Here is a 20,761-nt window from a genome sequence, read left to right as displayed (position 1 = left end):
TGCGTTTTATCTTTATCAAATCTTTCACCATCAAGCTTTAAAATATTGTGAAATCACAACATATTCTATCAAGTATACTATGACTGAAATTACTGGATGTTTTATTTATTTCTGTCTCCCACTGTTACAATTGTGTCTATAATGACTTTTATTTCCCTGGTTTATTTTGTAGCTTAGTCACAAATATTTATGTTCTTATTTATCTTTCTGCTCAGAGACTCTGGGACCTGAGCTGTTTCTCTGATGGAGTCGATCATTTTCCAGAAGGATATTCCGACCTATTCAAATCTAGGTCCTAAGGAAACACAAGTTGCTTAGAAATAGACAGTTTTAAATCTGCTTTTACAGAAATCCATAATGGAAAGAAGAAAATTTAATTTTATCCCAGATAGGTTTAATAACTTGCAGATCTACTTTGTTCACAGATAAACTCTAAAACTAATTAAAGCTTCTGAAAAATGTCTAGGGACAGAAGAAACTGAGATTCTTAGTGATTCCTTTAATCTACCAGGAGGTAACAGGCTGTCACCTGAAGTCATACTTTTTCATTTTCTTTTCTTTTTTCTCATTTTGTCTCCCAGGCTGGAATGCAGTGGTGTGATCTTGGCTCACTGCAGCCTCTGCCTCCTGGGTTCAAGTGATTCTCCTGCCTCAGCCTCCCAAGTAGCTGGGTTTACAGGCATGCACCACCACACCTGGCAAATTTTTTGTATTTTTAGTAGAGATGGAGTTTTGCCATGTTGGCCAGGCTGGTTTTGAACTTCTGGCCTCAAGTGATCCGCACACCTCAGCCTCTGAAAGTGCTGGGATTACAGGCCTGAACCATCACACCGGCTTCTTTTTCTTAATTGTTTCTCTGCCCTCTTTTCACTATTTTTCTGGTCTATAGTTGTGGCTGAATGTTAGATAGGGAACAGGGTTCACTGGTGGACTCAATTTTACCCATTTCTAATTACTTAGCAAGAGGAGTCACCTGCTGATTTTAATATGAAGTTTAGTATTATGTAATGGACAATATCTTTAACAGATGGTGCACTGCCAGTGATGTAGAACTTCTTAATCATGCTCCCTTTACAAAAGAAGAACACTATTAGAAAGCGATGGTATGATTTTATGCTTGATCTTCAACAAGTGAGAAGTTGAGAAGTCCAATATACAGTCAGCCATGTGGCATTCCACACATGTTTTCATTGACTTGGGAGATCATGGAGTTATACAAAGCAGGAGTAGCACAATATAAGAAAATGGCATGTTATAGAAATATTTATTTCTTTTATTTTAGTTATCTATACTATTGGTCAGCAACAAGTTTATCAGAAATTTTCATTTTATTCAGCTATCTGAGTTTAGAAAGAAGTAATTCAGATGGTATTTACTTTTTTTTGCCCAATCAAAGCTGCTGGGCATTGAGGAACTGTTTCAGAGTAGGCATAGTTTTTTCCTTCACATGAGGTCAAAGCCACTAACCACTGAATTAAACATTTGCGGAGCTTGGTTTGCAGCACTTTGATTGATATAGATTCCTTCTTGCCACTTCTTTGAGCCTCCGAAATACTGTGTCATTGTAGACCCCAACTGCCTTTAAAAGATAGGAATTTCAACATCCTACAATTTAGTCATCATTTGGATGAATGACTTAAATTATTATATATTTTAGGAATATTCATTTTTTATACTACCTGAGCTAAACTGTCTGTGTGAAATTATCTTATGACATATACACTATTTAATATATTGAATTTGAGAAAGTTGGTTCCATGTATCAAATAGCTGAGTAGAAAGTAGAAAAAGACTTAATCCAGTTGCTGAGAATGGGGCAGAAAAAAAAATGTGATTTCTAAATCCAAAGAAACTAGCTCCCGTTATCTAATTTATCCTTTCAAACTAAAAATATGTTAAATACTGTCAGTGTGCCGGCTAAGTAAGTGCTAAGCACTGACGCTCCCCCTCCTTGTCCTTGTGGACCTCAGGCTGCTCCTCTTTGTTCCCAGCCTGGCTCACTGTCACTCTCTCCAGCGTTCCTGTCAGTGTCCACATGGATGGTCTTTTCAATATTCTGGCTTCTCAGCTTCTTACCCTTTTCTTCTCTGGTGATCTTATCTTCCATCCTACATCAGCTTTTCATTCTTACAGCCATACTCTTGTCATTAGCAATAGCAGTGGTCTCTCCATAATCTCAGTTTGAAGCATCCTCAACTCTGATTAGCACTTTGAATCTCTCTCTAGCTCACTGCTTCTAGTACCTCCATTCCAATAATCTTTTGACCTTATTGAGTCTTAAAAGCCATGGATTTTACCACCTTGTTGCTGTCTTTCATTTCCCTGATTACCTTTCTTTCCTTTACATCCAGTTTGAATTTCATGTCAATATTTGCTTGGCAAAATCTAATTCTAGTTAAATCCATCTCTCTGTGTGAATCCTGAGCTGAATGTCACTGGAGCAAAACATGCCATCATGCAACTGATCTTTAAGTTCAAGGCTGGGAAGTTCCAGAGCACTCATGTTGCCTGCCATCATGCTGCATGTTCTGGGTCCATTTGGTCTTCCATTCTCCCAGATGACTATTTCTTTTTTTTTTTTTTTTTTTTTTTGAGACGGAGTGTCGCTCTGTCGCCCAGGCTGGCGTGCAGTGGCGCAATCTCGGCTTACTGCAAGCTCCGCCTCCCGGGTTCACGCCATTCTCCTGCCTCAGCCTCTCCGAGTAGCTGGGACTACAGGCGCCTGCCACCGCGCCTGGCTAATTTTTTGTATTTTTAGGAGAGACGGAGTTTCACCGTGGTCTCGATCTCCTGACCTCGTGATCCTCCCGCCTCGGCCTCCCAAAGTGCTGGGATTACAAGCGTGAGCCACCGCGCCCGGCCTCCAGATGACTATTTCATACTTTTTTTCCCCCTCCTCAAAACAGCTTCCCCCATCCTTATTCTTAGGTAATAATTTAGTTTTGCATTTTACTGAAAGGATAGATGCCCCTAATAAGAACTTGGATAAGCTCTTATCACTGCATATATCCATGTACCACCATCAATGCCCATATGCCTTCTTTCCTCCTGCACTCTGAAAGAATGTAAGGGTTCCTATCAACCCCTCCACACTAGATCCCTTCTTCTCTTGTCATCTTTTCAAAGACACGGTTCCAGTTATTATTTCTTCTCTCCATTTTATTAATTTTCTCAAAATAATCTTCTCTTCTCTACTGATCATTCCCGTCAGCCAGCAAATATGCTGTTATTTTTTCCATCTTAAAAACCTCTCTTGCCGGGTGCAGTGGCTCACGCCTGTAATCCCAGCACTTTGGGAGGCTGAGGCGGGTGGATCACCTGAGGTCAGGAGTTCCAGACAAGCCTGGCCAACATGGTGAAACCCCATCTCTACTAAAATACAAAAATTAGCCGGGCGTGGTCGTGGGTGCCTGTAATCCCAGCTACTCAGGATGCTGAGGCAGGAGAATCACTTGAACCCAGGAGGTAGAGGGTGCAGTGAGTGGAGATTGTGCCACTGCATTCTAGCCGGGTGACAGAGCGAGACTCCGTCTCAAAACCAAAAAAAACCAAAACTCTCTTGACCCCATATTCACCTCTAGTGACTGTTCCCTTTCTCTTCTCTTCTCTCTCTCTCTTTTTTTCTTTTTTTAAGACAGAATTCACTCTGTTGCCCAGGGTGGAGTGCAGTGGTGCCATCTCAGCTCACTGCAGCCTTGACCTCCTGGGTTCAAGTGATCCTCCCACCTTAGCCTCCTGAGTAGCTGGGACTACAGGCACGTGCCACCACACCTGGCTGATTTTTTTTATTGTATTTTTTGTAGAGATGGGGTTTTGCCATAGGGTCTCGAACTCCTGGGCTCAAGTGATTCTCCAAAAGTGGTGGGATTACAGGTGTGAGCCATAGCGCCTGGCTTCTTCTCTCCTTTATAGCAGTGTTTCTCTGCTTCTATTCTCTCACTTGAAGTCACTGCAATTAAGCTTTTTTTTTTCTCTTCTCTCTCTCTTACTTTGTAGAAATGGTCATGTTAAGGTCACCAATGATAAAATCCTCAGCCCTCATCTCACTTTTTAATAGCAGTATAGACACAAGTTAATCACTCTTTTCTTGGAAACGCTTCCTTTTGGGACAGCACATTCTCCTCCTGGTTTTCCTCCAAACTCTGGCTTGTTTTCCTTCTCAACTTGGCTGATTATGTCTCACCTGCTTGTCTTGTTAACATTGGAGTATCCAGGCTACAATCTTAGATCTCTTCTTTTCTCTCCATTTAAATTTGCTAGGTAATCTTATCCCATCCCTTGTTATTAAATGCTGTCTTTATGCTGAAGACTTCCAACTTATATCCAACAGTCTAATTGATAGCTCTACCTGAATATCTGAGGGCAACTCAAAGTAAACATCTCCAAACCTGAGCTGCTGATCTCTCACTGAACATGCTTCTTCACAGTTTTCCCTTTCTCAGTTACTGGGAACTCTGTCCTTCAGGTTACCCAGGCCAAAAGACTTTGAATCATCCTTAGTATTGCTGTGACTCATACTATCATCAGCAGATCCTTTTAGCTCTATCTTTAGAATACATCCAGAGTCTCACACCATTTCTCCACCTTCTCTGCTATTATGCGTTGTTATCTCTTACTGGGATTATTGCAGTATCAGATAATCAATCTTGCTGTGTCCACCCTTGCTATTGACAGGCTGTTCGCCAAATACGAGTCAGAGGGATCCTGTTGAAATGCAGCTCGGAGAATGGCATGACCTTACTCAAGAACTTCCTGTTTTTCTCACTCACCTGCTCTCTGACTCGCTCTCACAGTTAAAGAGGGTTTACAATGTCCTCCAGGGCCCTGCCTGATCTCTGTCGTCTCCCCATTCCATCCTATAACTCCTTGACTTTATCTCCTACTACTCTTTCTTTTACTCTAGACCAGGCAATCTGGACTCCTTGCCCTTCCTCTGATGTATTCAACATTTTCTTACCCCATGGTTCTTGTCTTGATGGTCGCTCTGCCCAGAATATTTATTCTCTCAGATACATACATGGTACACATCCTCATTTATTTAAACCCTTTGCTTAACTGTCACCTCTCAGTGGGGTCTTCCCAATGTCCTTAAAAATCACAGTAGTTTCCCTCCCTCCGTCACGTATTCCCCTGGTTCATCATCTAACAAACTAAATATTTCCTTCATTTATTTTGTTTTTATTGCATTTCTTGTGACTAGACTGTAAGCTTCATGAGGATGTGAATGTTTTCGTTTTGTTTGCTGCTGTTAGGAAAGTGTCTGTATAATATTAAGTACTTTAAAAACATTTGTTGAATAAATGTATGAATTATTATAGTCTTTTAAGTGTTATAATTTTTCTATTACACATAAGAAATGGAGCCTTAGAGTGTTTAGTAATCCGTGGAGATAACACTTAAACCCAGGTCTGTCTTGGCTCGTAGCACAGTCACTTCGTGTATTTTTTCATCTATCAGGACACTTACAGGGTAGTACAGGAACTTTACATTGGATGAATTGCATTATAAGATAGAGGAAGTCATCAATATTGTGTGTCTTATTTGTGCTCTTCTCCTCAATCAGTATCTGGGAGAAAATAGAAACCGATTTTTGACAGTTCATGTTGAAGCACTTTTTGCTACATCGCAGAAACTTGTCAGAGAGACTTGTTAAACTGTTTCCTCAAACCAAACATGTTTGGGGTAAGAGAGTTCTAAGAAACTCATTTTTTTCTGCTTTCTATTGGCAACAAGGCTATATTTCTTACTGAGATGAAAAATATCTAAATCCCATGAACTAGCAAGGAATCAATAAGAATGCTGCTAGTTTGGTTAAGGTGGTTCAGGTATTCCAGGGCTGTTAATTCCATGGGAGACAGCTGGAATTTACGTTCATTTTCTACCACTGAGTTGTTGGTTCAATGGAATCATAGATTTTCAAAGATTATCAAGCTACTCACAGTCAAATAGGGAATTGATGAGGAATAGAGGTCACAGTTTCAGAAGATAGTCACAGATCATGATGAGTATGAATCATGCTTTCAGTTTTTGCAGCTGCTTATAGCCTGGCAAACTACAGGATGTGTCTGGTCGGCATTTCCCAACACCTGCCCCATGTTTCGTTCGTATTCAAAGGAAATGATTGAGCTAAAAGTGAATTCTGTATATGAAAAAGAACTGGTATCCTTGGATTATGGAAGTGAAATATGAATACCAGGTTTCTCCCAAAACATTTGGGTACATGGCCAGACTGTGGCTATTGTCTTTGTCCACCCAGAATCCTGAAATTATAATTTCTAATGAAATTCTGGCATGAGCTCAGAGGTGGTGAAACGTCAAGTGAGAATTGAATTATACGCTAATAAAATTTTACCTAGTGGTTTGAATGGATTGTCTAAAGGGTTTATCAAACTTCTGTAATTTGAAGAGTCTCAAACTCCAAAATCTGCCTCCTTGTTGGTGGGCACAGCTCTTTTAACTGGCAGAGATTATTTGCTGCTGGGCTTTTGGAGTGTCCTGCAGGCACAGGTGTTGGCAAGGATTTGATCAGTTTATGCACAGATTTTGGGGCTCCTGCATGCTGTGCCCTTCTTTTAGGGATTTAGTCTTTCAATTTTCAACCACTGGTAGCCCCAGACTATTTTCTGACACCTCAGATCAACCAGACTGAGTCTATTTGTTTGAAGTTTAGCTGTCCCAACTCATAGACTGGGGAGTCCTTTTGCAGGACAAGCCTTATGAACGTCATGGTCATCCACTGGGCTTAATTTCTTTCAAGAGTCAAGACTCCAGTTTATGCCTACTTTTGGCCCTTCAATGCCTTTAAATAGTTGTTTATTTTATTTTGCCCGGAGTTTATAATCATTAAATGTGGAAAGGACAGTCTGAAAAAGGCAACTCTGACATTACATTCAGAACCTCAGTAAGATATTTTGTATAGTTTTTTCATTATTATTCAATTTAAAATACCACTTTCTAATTTTCATTATAGTAGTTTCTTCTTTGAGCTGTGAGTTATTTAGCTAACTCACAGCTCAGAGAAATTTCTAGCCAGGCCCGGTAGCTCATGCCTGTAATCCCAGCACTGTGGGAGGCCGAGGCAGGTGGATCACCTGAGGTCAGGAGTTCGAGACCAGCCTGGCCAACATGGTGAAACCCCGTCTCTCCTAAAAATACAAAAATTAGCTGGGCATAGTGGTGGGCGCCTATAATCCCAGCTACTCGGGTGGCTAAGGCAGGAGAGTGGCTTGAACTCAGGAGTCAGAGGTTGCAGTGTGCTGAGATTGCGCCGTTGCACTCTAGCCTGAGTGACAAGAGCAAAACTCCATCTCAAAAAAAAAAAAAAAAAATTCTAATGTAAGAATTTTTGAATGATCTTTTTTATTGATTTCTAACTTAATTACACTATAGTCAGAGAATATATGTAATTTTAATCTTTTAAAATTTGTTGAGATTGGATTTGTAGTCCAGTATATGGTCAATTGATGTCAGTGTTTTCTGTTTACTTGCAAAGGATTTGTATTCTTTGCTCTTGGGCGCAGTGTCCTTTGTATGTCAGTTAGGCCGTGTTTGTTGAACATGTTTAAATCATCTCTATTTTTTACACTCCCTCCTTTTTTTTTGGTATGCCTTTTTTGTCAGTTATTAAGACTAGTACATTACAAAATCATCTCCCACTATGTGGTGAATTTGTCCATTTGTCCTTTTAGTTGTGTTGCTTTTTTCCATTTGTTTGGAGCCCATTGTTAGATAAGTATAGATTTAGAATTATTTATTTCTTGTGAATTGAACCCTTTAACACTATGCATTTTCCCTCTTTATCTCTGGTATGTTTTTTTTCCTGAAAGTCTACTTTGCCTGCTATTAATATAGTGACATCAACTTTCTTTTGGTTAGGTTTTTTATTGTCTATTTTATCCTTTTTTTTTTTTTTAACTTTCTCTGTCTTTAGAGTTTGTGTTTCCTTTCAAATAGTTGGGTTTTCTTTTCTTTTATACTAGTGTGACAGTTTTTATTTTCATTGAAACATTAGATTACTTACAATTAATACAATTATTAATTGGATTTAAATAATTCACCTTACTATTTTTTTTTTTTTAATAGAGACAGGGTTTCACTATGTTGGCCAGGTTGGTGTTGAACTCCTGGTCTCAAGTAATCCTCTTGCCTTGGCCCCACAAAGTGCTAGGATTACAGGTGTGAGCCACTGTGGCTAGCCATACTCTTTATTTTCTGTTTCCTCTACCTGTTCTATACTTCTCCATCCCATTATTAGCTTACTGAATTTTTAAATGTATTATGCATGACATTACTCTCATTTGCCACATTACCTTTTTTTTCTTTTCTATTTTAAGGAAAAGATAGAGTTTTTAATACCCCATTGTGTGAACAAGGAATCGTTGGATTTGGAATTGGAATTGCGGTCACTGGAGCTACTGCCATTGCGGAAATTCAGTTTGCAGATTATATTTTTCCTGCATTTGATCAGGTAAGTGAATGAATATTTCTAAGGTTGTTCAGTCATTGAAATATGAAAGTATTGCTGCTACCCTTCCACCCACCCTTACCTGCATTCTAAACATTTTATTATCCTTTTACTAATGTATTACAATTAGAATTTTGTTATGAGCATATATTTAAAGATCTAATAGAATAGTTTAAGCAAAGAGATTGGGGTTGGGTGAAGTGGCTCACATCTGCAATCCCAGCACTTTGGGAGGCCAGGGTGGGAGGATCACTTGAGCCAAGAGTTCAACACCATCCTGGGCAACATAATGATAATGAGAACCCGTATCTACAAAAACTACAAAAATTAGCCCAGTGTGGTGGCACATACCTGTCATCCCAGTTACTCTGGAGGCTGAGGTGGGAGGTTAACTTAAACCAGGAGTCCGAGGCTACATTGAACTGTGATCGTGGCACTGCACTCCCTGGGTGACAGAACGAGACCCTTTCTCAAAAAGAAGGAAAGAGAGAAAGAAAGAAAGAGAGCGAGAGGGGAGAGGGAAGAAGGGAGCGGGGAGAGAGGAGAGAAGAGAGGAAGGGAAAGACAAGACCCTGTCTCAAAAAGAAAGGAAGGAAGGAAGGAGGGAGGGAGGGAAGGAAGAAAAGGAAGGAAGGAAAGGAGGGAGGGAAGGAGGGAGGGACGAGATCCTGTTTCAAGAAAGAAAGGAAAGGAGGGAGGGAAAAGCTCATTGTGCTATGGGAAAGGAAGGCAGGAAGGAAAGGAGGGAGGGAGGAAGGAAGGAAGGGAAAGACTCATTGTGCCATGGGAAAGGAAGCAGGAAAGGAAGGAAGGAAGGAGGGAGGGAAGGAGAGAGGGAGGGAGGGAGGGACGAGACCCTGTCTTAAGAAAGAAAGGAAGGGAGGGAAAGACTGTGCTATGGGAAAGAAAGGCAGGCAGGAAGGAAGGAAGAGGGGGAGGGAGGCAGGGAGGGAGGGAAAGACTCATTGTGCCATGGGAAGGGAAGGAAAGAAGGGAGGGAGGGAGGAAGAAAGGAAGGAGATTGGAAGGGAAGGACTCATTGTGCCATGCCCTGTCTTTCTGCCCCTCAGATTGTTAACGAAGCTGCCAAGTATCGCTATCGCTCTGGGGATCTTTTTAACTGTGGAAGCCTCACTATCCGGTCCCCTTGGGGCTGTGTTGGCCATGGGGCTCTCTATCATTCTCAGAGTCCTGAAGCATTTTTTGCCCATTGCCCAGGAATCAAGGTATGTTCATTTATGTACTTTATTTGATTTCTATTTGATGTGTCCATTTTGGTTCATTCTATTAATATCTATGCTTATCTAGAGGAAAGAAAACAAACAGGATTCTTGGAATTTATGTGAACTTAACTGTATTTAAGAAAGGGAGGTTAGCAGTTCTTTTAAGTATGCTATCCAATGCCCAGTTTTACAGAAAGTTCTTTTTGAAGGAGGACTGGTTTTATAAACTCTGGCATTGATTAATTTTATAGACTTCAAAGAGTAAGACCAAGAACATAGTTGGTTTACCTCCTCTCTCTTTCAAAGCTTTATATTTCTTTCTAACTTAAGTCTTTCTCACTTAACTGATGATGGGGTGATTTTAATAAATCTTCTGTTTAGTCTGTATTTACCTCAAAGTCACAGGGATAAGACTTTTGCTTTTAATCTATTTCTTACTTGTTAAAAAGACTGAGAGAAGACTGTTACCTAGTTTTTTTTTTTCTGTTTAAAGTTAGTTAATACTTGCTCAACCAATTAATTTTGAAGCATCTCCTTTTTATAGCCTGTCTTTCACAAAAGCTTAGGTCTTTTGATGGTAAAAATATTTTGAGTATTTTATGTCTTAATTTTTTGTATTATCTTTTCTGTTTCTGTTTACTGAATAAGCTTTTCAGGAGATCATTGTAGAAACCCGTAGATGTGTGAATCCAGAGATGTATATTTGTTTTTTGACCACATGAATTGATTGTGAGCATGTGTTTATGTTTTATTCTTTTTTTCTTATTTGTTTTTTGTACCAGATCAAAGTTATAAGCTTATCTTAGTTGAGTAGATGTTGCCTGATTTTTGAATGTGAGCTAGAAGTTGTAGACTGGGAAAGAAACCATGTGCGAGGCAAGTTATTTTTGTGCTTGAGCTAAACATTAATTCACACTTAATATTTATAACATTATATTGTTTTTAAGAACAGATCTTTTCTGTCTGTCCCCTATCTTCTCTTTTCCTCCTTCATTTTCTTTCTTCCTCTTCCTTTTTCCTTTTTTTTCAGCTGAAATGAAAATATACTGAAAGTACAAAAGGCTAATATGAAGAAAGCAGATGAAGGGAAATTAAAAAGTAGGAACATAAGATAAAGACATTGTGTGATATGGTTATTAGTGTGTTCAGAGGCCCAGAACAGAAAATAAAATTTTTTATATAGAAAATAAAATAGTGACATTTTTGCTGCTTTTATTTTTAAAATAAAACCCTTCAATAAAAATGGCATAAAAATGGCTTTGAAAGCCAAATATAGTTTGCCTCAGGGAATCTTGAGTCTTTGTGATAAGTTCAGGTTTATTTTAATAACTCTTCCTATATAATATTTGTCTTTAAACAAGTATTTTATAGTCATTTAATATTAGACAAAGTTTGTGATTTAAGGCAACGTGATGGAAGTTAAGAGCTTGAGCTTTGGTATCGGTGGGAATTGGGTGAGACTCTTTGATCAAGCAAGTCGTGTGACCTTAGTCAAGCTACTTGTTCTCTCTAAACCTCAGCGTCTATTTCTAAAATGAGGAAAATTATAATAGCTACCTAGTGGGGTTGCTATGAACAGATGAATTAATTCACAGAGTGCTTGGCTGAGTTTACACATGTACTTCCTACTGTCATTATCATCCTCCTCATCATCACCCTCATTCTCGAGAAGGTCCTGGAGCCCCTTGCTGTGAGTGGAAGTGTGGACTATCAACACTTTTCTTTTTGCTTTGCTATAACTGGACACTATGGTGTCTGGATCATAAAACTCAGTGGACTAATTTTTCACTTATGAAATGAAGACCATATTTTTTTTCATGGGAAAGGAGATTTTGACATGTTAAAACTGGAGAAGAGAGTTGCATGTACTTTGAAAGTAGAAACAGATTATTAGTAGAAGAGATTTCTTCATAGATAAACACAGGTAGATATTAACAATATTACAGTTTTTTGCTTTGATGAATGATCTTTGCATATTCTTTTTTTTTTATATAAGCAAGTTTAGCTTCTTAAGAGTAGTATCTTAGTTAACAGAACATGGTAGGCATCTGATAAATATCTGTTGAATAAGAGGCATTTTTATTTTTATATAATATGTAAACTTAATAAGTGATAATTAGGCTTAAAATAAATAGCCAATATCTATTTTTAATTAGTAACAATTGGTTATTTAAATATCAGCCCTTCTTAGAAGCGAGTTTACTGGGATATATTTTTACTAAAATTGTCTTAAAAAAATCTGTTTTTGCAGGTGGTTATACCCAGAAGCCCTTTCCAGGCCAAAGGACTTCTTTTGTCATGCATAGAGGATAAAAATCCTTGTATATTTTTTGAACCTAAAATACTTTACAGGGCAGCAGGTAAAGGTTTTCTTTATTTTATATTTGTGAATATCTTTATATACTTTGTTTTTTTATAGCTCTAAAAGTTCTATCTTTTTTTTCCATATGGTTGATTTATATTTTTCTTGTAGAAAGAATCTTGATTTCTTTTTTGGTATTTAGTTTGTCCTCAGGTATAAATTTTATGTTTGGGAAAAATTCATCTAGCCATTTTATATTTTGACTATGGAAACAAAGAGGAAATGTGAAGTGGTAGCAACAATAAAGGGACTATGTTTCACCACATAGTAGGTGCTTAGTAAATATGGATTGAACAGAAAAGTAAATGAGCTCATTTTACTAAATAGTATATGTTTCCTTTTAACTAAAGTGACCATAAAGGTCTTCCTTCATTTAAATCAGGATATCTTTGATTGTGAAGGAAGTGCTGTTAACAATTATGCTGGGCTATCAGGTCTATGCTGGGATGACTGTGTAAAGCAAACAGAGATGTTTGGTCATCCTCTTTTTAGCTCAAAATCCTGATTTTATAAACATACATCTGTGACTGCTAATTTCTTCAGTGTAATGGAAATTTTAAATAGCAAACTATTTTTTCTGTCTAAAGCATTTTAATCACTCCTGGAAGCTTCTTCCTCACTCTTCACAATGGATCCATTCTCCCTACACCAAAATCAGCCACTTTCTGATTGCCATCAGATTAGGTGTACATGTGTTTGGGCTTCATATAAATCCATGCACACTGCATATGTTCTTTTGTGTTTGCTTTCTTTTACTCAACCTAATGCTTTTGAGATTCATTCATGTTGTTGCTTGTATCAGTAGTTTATTCACTTTTCTTTGCTGAGTTACTAGTAGTCCATTGTATGAATATCTATTGTTCATTTCTATTACAATAATATTACAATTCTGTACAATGTTAGAACATTTCTACTTAGTAAGGAACATGGTCATTATATTGGATGAATATTCAGTGTTCATTTCTATTACAATAATGTCTTACAACTATACAATATTAGAACATTACTACTAAATAATGAACATTGTCATTACATCATATGAATATTTATTGTTCATTGATAGTATTATTACTAAGTAATAATAATTTTTCTTGTTATTCTTATTTTTCTAAGTATTCTAGTTACTAAGGAAAGTAGCTTGCCCCTCTTCATTAAGCTAATTTTTTGTGAATAGCATTGGCATATTACAACCATGTTTCTGGAGCCAGCCTGCCAATAAATGCTTCTTGGCTGTGGGGAAAAGAACACCCAAAAATCTGAGGCATGTACAATATTGTTTAATAAGTAGCATTTCATTGTATGAATAGATCACAATTAATTTATGGCCCATGCAACTGGGCTTCTGTTTCAATGTATCCATTCCTCCGGATGTGTCATTTTACACTTTCATTGGAGATTTTTCAGAGTTCCTATTGCTCTTAAGTTTAAAAACAGATTTTAAATTGACTCTAGATTTATATGGACTCTATTATGGTCTGTATCCCATTATGTAATAAAAAGGAATGTAAGAATTTAAAATTTTGAAGTGAATAGGAAAATATCAATGATATATTGTGAATAGCTTTTTGATGAAAAGGATTTCTAATACTTTGGATATCCTGTGGCTATTATAGTTGCAATGCCAGCCAGCTGTTTTAGCCAATCAGTAAAGAAATTTTGCAGTATTTAATAAATGGCGACTGAGTAAAAAACATTTGAAAAAGTAATATTTACTTCGCTGCAAATTTTGAAACCAGAATTGGTCAGGCAAATAAATTTACAGGATTCTAGCTAAGAGAATGCGTTTGAAAAATTTGTCCTAGGCTTGGCCCTGGCAGAGATTATAAGAGACCCTGATGAGGTTCAGCATTCAAAAGGTTTCCAGAAATTTCCCCATGCTTGATCATGTATCATTTCAAGGATTCTAACTCTGAATCTCTTCTTGACTCCCAGTGGCTCAATAGAGGTCACAGTGATATTGGCTCTTTCATAGCTAGAAAGCTTCTCTGCAGAAGAAATTAGGGTAGGAAAAAAGGGCTAACCACCAAAGTCTTCATATTAGTCTTCTCTAGGTGGTTGTCTAAGTTGTTCTCTGGGCCAGCTGAATAATCATCACTGCTAGCTTATTAGAAATGAAAATTGTCAGTTTTTATCCAAGACTTGCGGCATTAGAACCTCTGGGAGCAGAGCCCAGCTCTCTTTGTGTTAGTAGCCGTATAGATTATTCTGATCCATGCTCAAGTTTGCGAAACATTGCCTGAGGTCAGTTCTGAAACAATAACTAATGTTGCCTATGTCCATTTATCTTATTTGATTCTTAGTTCTTATATAGAGAGGATGCTTTTGACTTACGGTTTTCTTAGACTTGACCTCTGGTTCAATATCACTAAGACCATATTTTGGTTTCTACTTTTCCTTTTTTTTTTTTTTTTTTGGATCTTCTGACCCTGATTCTGTAATTTAGCCCACCCTTTTTCGCCCTGTGTCTCAGATGTACTTTGCACTGGTGGTGTAAACTCCAAATGTACAGTTGTTTGGAATGATATAAAAGGAATGGTGCATTGTGATTCAGCATTTGATTGAGAAGGCCTCTGGAAGACATTCTGTATTGAAGGAATCAAAGAGACGGTTAAAAGAAGGTGCTTTACATTCATTTCAAAGACCAGAGCAGCCTGATAATTTCTAAGTGGTAGTATACTTGCAGTATCCATAAGTAAAAATTTAATAGATTAATATTTTTCCCCTACATCCCTTCTTTTTAAATTTCGTATGTACATTTGGGAATAGTTAAAATTGAGTGGATGAAAACACAAAATTTTACATTTAAAGTTTTTTAAAAGAGTTCATATTGGGACTCATAATGGTTCATGGATGGACTAATAAATATGGATGTAGAATTATAAATACTGGCTGACATTTATATAAAAATAATTGGGAGTTAATTGGGAGCTATGTTTTTACATAATGGTCCATTAGGTTAATTATGCAGTACGATCGTCCCTCAGTATACTCAGGATTTGTTCCAGCCCCTCTACCCCAATACCAAAATCCAGAGCATACTCAAGTCCCATGGCTGGCCTGTGGAACGTGTATGTACAAAAGTTGGCCCTCCATATATATGCGTTTCATAGGCCATGAATAATATATTTTCCACCCACATTTATTTGAAAAAAATTTGCGTATAAGTGGACCCCTCCAGTTCAAACTGTGTTGTTCAAAGATCAACTGTAATCTTAACCAAATGGAACATAGTCAAGTATAAGTAAGGATACATAAAGAGGTAAGTGAATGCCAAAGCTGGGCTTTTTCCCTAAAGTTATCTTCCAGGTCCTGGACACATTGATCTTCTGCTTTGATGATTCTATAGGGCACTGAGGATGGGAGATAAAGTACAGAGCTCACTTTAGGTAGAGACTTTGCTAGGAGCCCTTGATTAAAGCCTGTGGAACCACATCTGCAGTGTGAGGTGCAAACTTTGGAATAGTCTAAGGTAATATTTACAAAATTTATGCATTTAAGACCTTGTATTTTATTTATGGAATGGTATCTTAAACACATAAATACATTTATGAATTATATAACTCCATAAAGTTAGATATGTTAGTTATGCTAATATAAGGCCTTAAGTAATATGGAAATTTATTTCTCTCTAATATAAATGTCTAAGTTGGCAGTCCAGGGCTAGTGTGATAGTTCCTCAGTCATCAAGGTACCGGGCCTCTTCTCTCTGGTTGCTGTGCTGTCTTCAACATGTAGTTTTCAGTTCCTCGTCCTAGGTAGCTGCACCAGCTCCCAATATCACATATGTATTTCAGCTACCAGGAAGGGAGGAGGAGGAAAGGAAAAGGTATTCTCCTTCTCTTTAAAGAATAACTTGAAGATTGCACGCATTAAGTTTCACTTCCTACGGGTCACATCTAATCATATGGCCATGACCACACCTAACCACAGAAGAGGCTGAGAAAGCTAGACTTTGGCTTAAGTGCCTAACTAAAAATTTTATTATTACACAATGACAGGAAATGGATATTGAGGGACAACTACCAGTCTCTACCACAATTACTTGCATGGTTTCTAAAAGAAGCTATAAATTTTAAGGAGGGAAGAGATCTGTTTGAAATAATTCGGCTGTTTACCCTTTGACTCATAGTCCACTTCTAGGAATCCATTTTGGAGATACATTGTCAAAAATTTGTAGAAAATGTTACTGGTCATTGCAGTGCCCTTTAAACGAACAAGAACTGGAAACAACACATTTGCCCATCACTAGAGGATTTTAGGTTAGTTGAATAAGCTAAGCTCCATCCATCTGATGGGTTACACTGCATTGTTTAAAAGAAGGAGACAGATCTCTTTATATTGTGGTAACAGTCAGGGTTTGATTGGAGACCAAAACTAGAAGAAGCAAAACTGAAAGATATAAGAAATATATTCTAAGCATCTGACCATTTGCAGCTGTAAAAACTGGTTAAACAGTCTAAGAAAGATTGTTGCTTCTGTGTTTGATGCTATAACCTGAAGTCCACGAGGAAGACTGTGAGGAAGGGAAGATGGAAATAAAGTAGGGGGGAACAAGAACAAAATAGAACTTGTTACAGTGGATTGGAACTTAGGCCCATCTCTCACCACCTCCAAGATTTAGTGTAGGAAAAACGCTGGCTGCTAGGAGACCGGGCAGGCGGCTGTTTGAATGGCCTGTTTATGTGATGTCATGGAGAAGGCCTGGATTAGCAGAAGGAAATGGGTTAGAAATTTTTTTAGATTATATGAAATATTTGGTGTCTAAATGAATTTAAGGAGGGGAAAGGAGAAGGAGGTGTTAAGAGTTAGTGTAGAGTAAGATTTTCTTTTCTGGTGTTAATGGAGGAATAGTAGATTAGATACCCTGATATAAATGGTGTGTGATTGTGTGTGTGCTGATTTTAAATATATACTGAGCTGGCATGAAAATTAGAACTCTGCAGAGTTCAAAAGCAAAGTGGAGCTCAGAATTCTGGGAGGTAAGTGAATGCCAAAGCTGGCTTTTTCCTTACAGTCATCTTCCAGGTCCTGGACACATTTAACTTTTCTTTGATGACTCCTTGGGGGCACTGAGGACAGGAGATAAAGTATAGAGCTCACTTTAGGTAGCGACTTTGCTAGGAGCCCTTGGTTAAAGCCTGTGGGACCCATCCACAGTGTGAGGTGCAAAGGTGGCAGGATGGAAACTTACCTGTCTTTCTCTGTCCTCTTGGAGAAGAAAAAAAAAATCTCTTCTGAGAGTTTTTATCACAAGATGAACCTTATACAGGATTACAGTTTGAATATGTGCTAGTAGTGCAGTCTGAAAGCACTTAAGCAGATAATGAAAAGTGATTCTGTGTAGATGGTGTCCATGAAAACTGTTGGAAGGAAACAAAATCCTCTCTGGAGTCACTTCAACTTAGGTGAGCAACAACCCAAATACTCCCACGGATAAAGCTCCAAGTAAAAGATAGAATCCCTTTGAGCAGAAACAAGAAAAGGCAGCTATAAACCCATGTAGACTTTAGATATTAAAACTATTTTATAAGAAATGCAAAATGTAGGCCGCGCGTGGTAGCTCATGCCTGTGATCCTAGCACTTTGGGAGGCTGAGGTGGGAGGATCGCTTGAGCCCAGGAGTTTGAGACCAGCCTGGGCAATATGGTAAAACCCTGTCTCTACACAAAAAATGCAAAATGTAGCCAGGTGTCATGGCATGTGCCTGTGGTCCTAGCTACTTGGGAAGCTGAGGTGGGAGGATTATCTGCGCCTGGGGAGGCTAAGGCTGCAGTGAGCCATGGTGGCACCACTGCACTCCAGCCTGGTTGACAGTGAGACCTTGTCTCAAAAAAAAAAAAAAAAAAAGCAAAACATGGGTTTCATATTAAAAAAAAGGAGACACTTGAGAATACAAGAAGGTGACAGGTAAAGTTGAAGAAAAACAACAGAAGGTTTAAAAAGAAAAATATAATAAAAATCTCCGATGGTTTAAGCCCAGAAATTTATAAACAGATGATGGGAGAATTGATAAACTGGAAGATAAAACCAAAGCAATAAACAGAATATAATCTAGAGAGATAAAGAGAAAGGAAAGAGAGGTTGAATGTAGAGGGATACTGAGAAGGTCTAAATACATCTAAGGAAACAAACATGAGTGTATTTCCTAATAATATTCATCAGCAAAATTTTGCTGACAAAAAAGTGATTCCCTGGCATATTTTTGCCATTTTGCCTCATCAGAACTAAACCAGTGCAGTAGGAAATATTTCAGGGAAGCATCAACTACTGCCTGCTTTTCCCTCCTGTAGTACTATCAGGGTAGAGATGTTATTTTCTCAAGTCTGTAACGGTAGTCCATATATAATCTCTAAAATAAAGTAGGTAAAGGATACTATGTAAAAGGTTCCTTAGGAAGCTAAAGGTAGGCATCAACAAGTTAACTTGTCAACTTTAAAAATAATTTACCTGTAGTGTATAATTTTAATCTGTATCCATATCATTTATATTACTAAATCCTGTTTAAGAATGATTCACTTACAGAGGTAAATGCAAGGCTTTTGCTTATGGTTGCAGTGCAGAGCTCTCACTCACTGGTTAACCTGGGCACCTCTGGGTTTCTTCTTTTCATTGTAGAACATACTCTTTCCATGCTTGCTGCCCTTATCTTACCCAGTGTGGTTCTGAAGGGGCTGACAGTCATCTCATCTGACCTCCATGATCTCAGGACATGGCCATGTGCCTCAATCTCAGCCATTCTGATTTCTTTTCTGATATTTTCTATGTGGAGTCAGAGTTTAACTTTCTATGGGTGGTTTGCCTGGGATGATGGGAAGCTGGGGCTCCAAATTACTCTTACTTCTTTAATCTTCCTTTGATTAGTAAGCTTCTTTCACATCTCTCCATTTAATCTCATTTTAAGTTTAACGTACTTTGAGTTTCAGTCTCCTGTAGATTTTACTAATATAATAGGTAATTTTGACGAATACATAATCTTGGCTAGAGAAGAGATGCCTCTTTTAAGATGAAAATATCCTTCATTAATAGCACAATAAACTGCAGCTGTCATGATTTAACATAGATACTTCTTTTGTCTTACTAGGTGAAGTAGGAACCCCCTCTATTTACTCATAATCATATTTCATAAGGTTGCTGAGAGGATTTAAGTGAGATTATCCATGTGTGTACCTGCCTAGTCTTTAAGTGCCATTAGAACACTTACGTGCTAGACACTGGGCTATCTTGTGTAGACATGGGGACTATGTCATTTAATCCTCACAACCAGCATATCAGGTAAATTCTGTCATTATCACCATTTTATAGATGAGGAACCTAAGGATTAGGGAAATGAGACAACTTGCCCAAAGTCACACAACCAGGATTGGGCATATTTGGCACAGATAGTGACTTTAGGAAACTTGCTCAAGCTCACAGAAATAATGAGCGATGGATTTAAGTTTTAAACCAACACATTTTGACACCAGAGGCTGCCATCTTTCTAATACTACCCTATTTTGCATCCCACCTAATTATTATTGAATGGAGGACATAAATGAAATATAACTTCCTCCAGTGTCCTAGTTTCATGTCAGGAAATAGCTGTCTAGTTTTTAAAAGTTTCCCACATAATTAGAATGATCTTATTTTTTATTTTTTCGAGACAGGGTCTCCCTCTGTTGCCCAGGATGGAGTGCAGTGGTGTGATTACAGCTCATGGCATCCTCAACCTCCTGGGCTCAGGTGATTCTCCCACCTCAGTCTTTGAAGCAGCTGGGACCATGGGCATGGGCCACCATGCCTTGCTAATTTTCGTATTTCTCAATTTTTTTTGAGTTTTTGAGAAACTCAATTTTTGAGTTTCTCCACGTTGCCCAGGCTGATAAAATGATCTACTTTTTAACTGAATGGAAATATATACAGTTGGCGCTTTTTATCTGTGGGTTCCAGAGTTGTAAGTTTAACCAACCATAGGTTGAAAATATTTGAAAAAATAATTACACTGAACATATACAGGCCTTTTTTCTTGTCATTATTGTACTAAACATGTACAGGCCTTTTTTCTTGTCATTATTCTCTAAACAATACAGTATAGCAGCCATTTACATAGAATTTACATTGCATTAGGCATTATAAGTAATCTAGATATGATTTTAAGGATAAGGGAGGTTGTGCATAGGTTCTATGCAAATCCTATGCCATTTAGATCAGGGATCTGAGCATCTATGGATTTTTGTATCTTCAGGGAGTCCTGAACCAAACCCCCTGGCATACCAAGGGGTGACTGCACTATTCATAGTCATGCATTAAGGTAGTACATCCCTGTGTAGTAAATAGTCCAAGGTTTGAATATATATATTGCATTAATTTCTCGATTGGCATAGGATTAATTTGCTTCTTTGAAAGTTATAAAAACTACATGTCACAGTCTGGTCTGGTTACAGGTAGGGGGTTTGGGAACCTTTGCACCTTGTAATCATTAGTCATTAAGGGACCTAGTCCTGTGTCCCCAGATAGAGGCAAAGGCAGCTGGGAAATGTGGTCTTCCTGCATTTGGGCGAGAAGAGATGAGGTCGTTTGGCCCCTGTGCAGCATTGCGCCAGTCACAGCTCCTGTTGATCTCTCTGACTCCATCATTTCTGGGCCTGTGCTCATAAACTGCGCTCTGTGCAAACCTCTGGGCTGTGGTGACTCTCCCACATATCCAGCCTTTAGAAATGATTTCTTTCAATTCAG

At 38.1% G+C, this 20,761-nt stretch overlaps 1 protein-coding gene across 12 annotated transcripts in view; it reads left to right on the top strand.

Moving 5' to 3' along the window:
• BCKDHB (branched chain keto acid dehydrogenase E1 subunit beta) overlaps window positions 1-20,761 on the top strand; it is a 342,628-nt gene that overhangs the window by 57,508 nt on the left and 264,359 nt on the right. For all 12 annotated transcript variants that reach the window (XR_008657037.2, XM_063637846.1, XM_055274173.2 and 9 more), the window contains exons 4-6: window positions 8,334-8,467; window positions 9,535-9,690; window positions 11,939-12,047. Coding sequence is in view for 11 of the 12 variants with exons in the window: in XM_063637846.1 (XP_063493916.1) it covers window positions 8,334-8,467; window positions 9,535-9,690; window positions 11,939-12,047 (399 nt within the window). In the remaining variant the exon portion in view is untranslated. The remainder of the gene's footprint in view (window positions 1-8,333; window positions 8,468-9,534; window positions 9,691-11,938; window positions 12,048-20,761) is intronic.

This window comes from Symphalangus syndactylus, chromosome 4, assembly GCF_028878055.3.
Source record: "Symphalangus syndactylus isolate Jambi chromosome 4, NHGRI_mSymSyn1-v2.1_pri, whole genome shotgun sequence".
Lineage (NCBI taxonomy): Eukaryota > Metazoa > Chordata > Mammalia > Primates > Hylobatidae > Symphalangus > Symphalangus syndactylus.
Note: the sequence above shows the minus strand (reverse complement) of the source record. Positions and strands in the feature narration are given on the sequence as shown.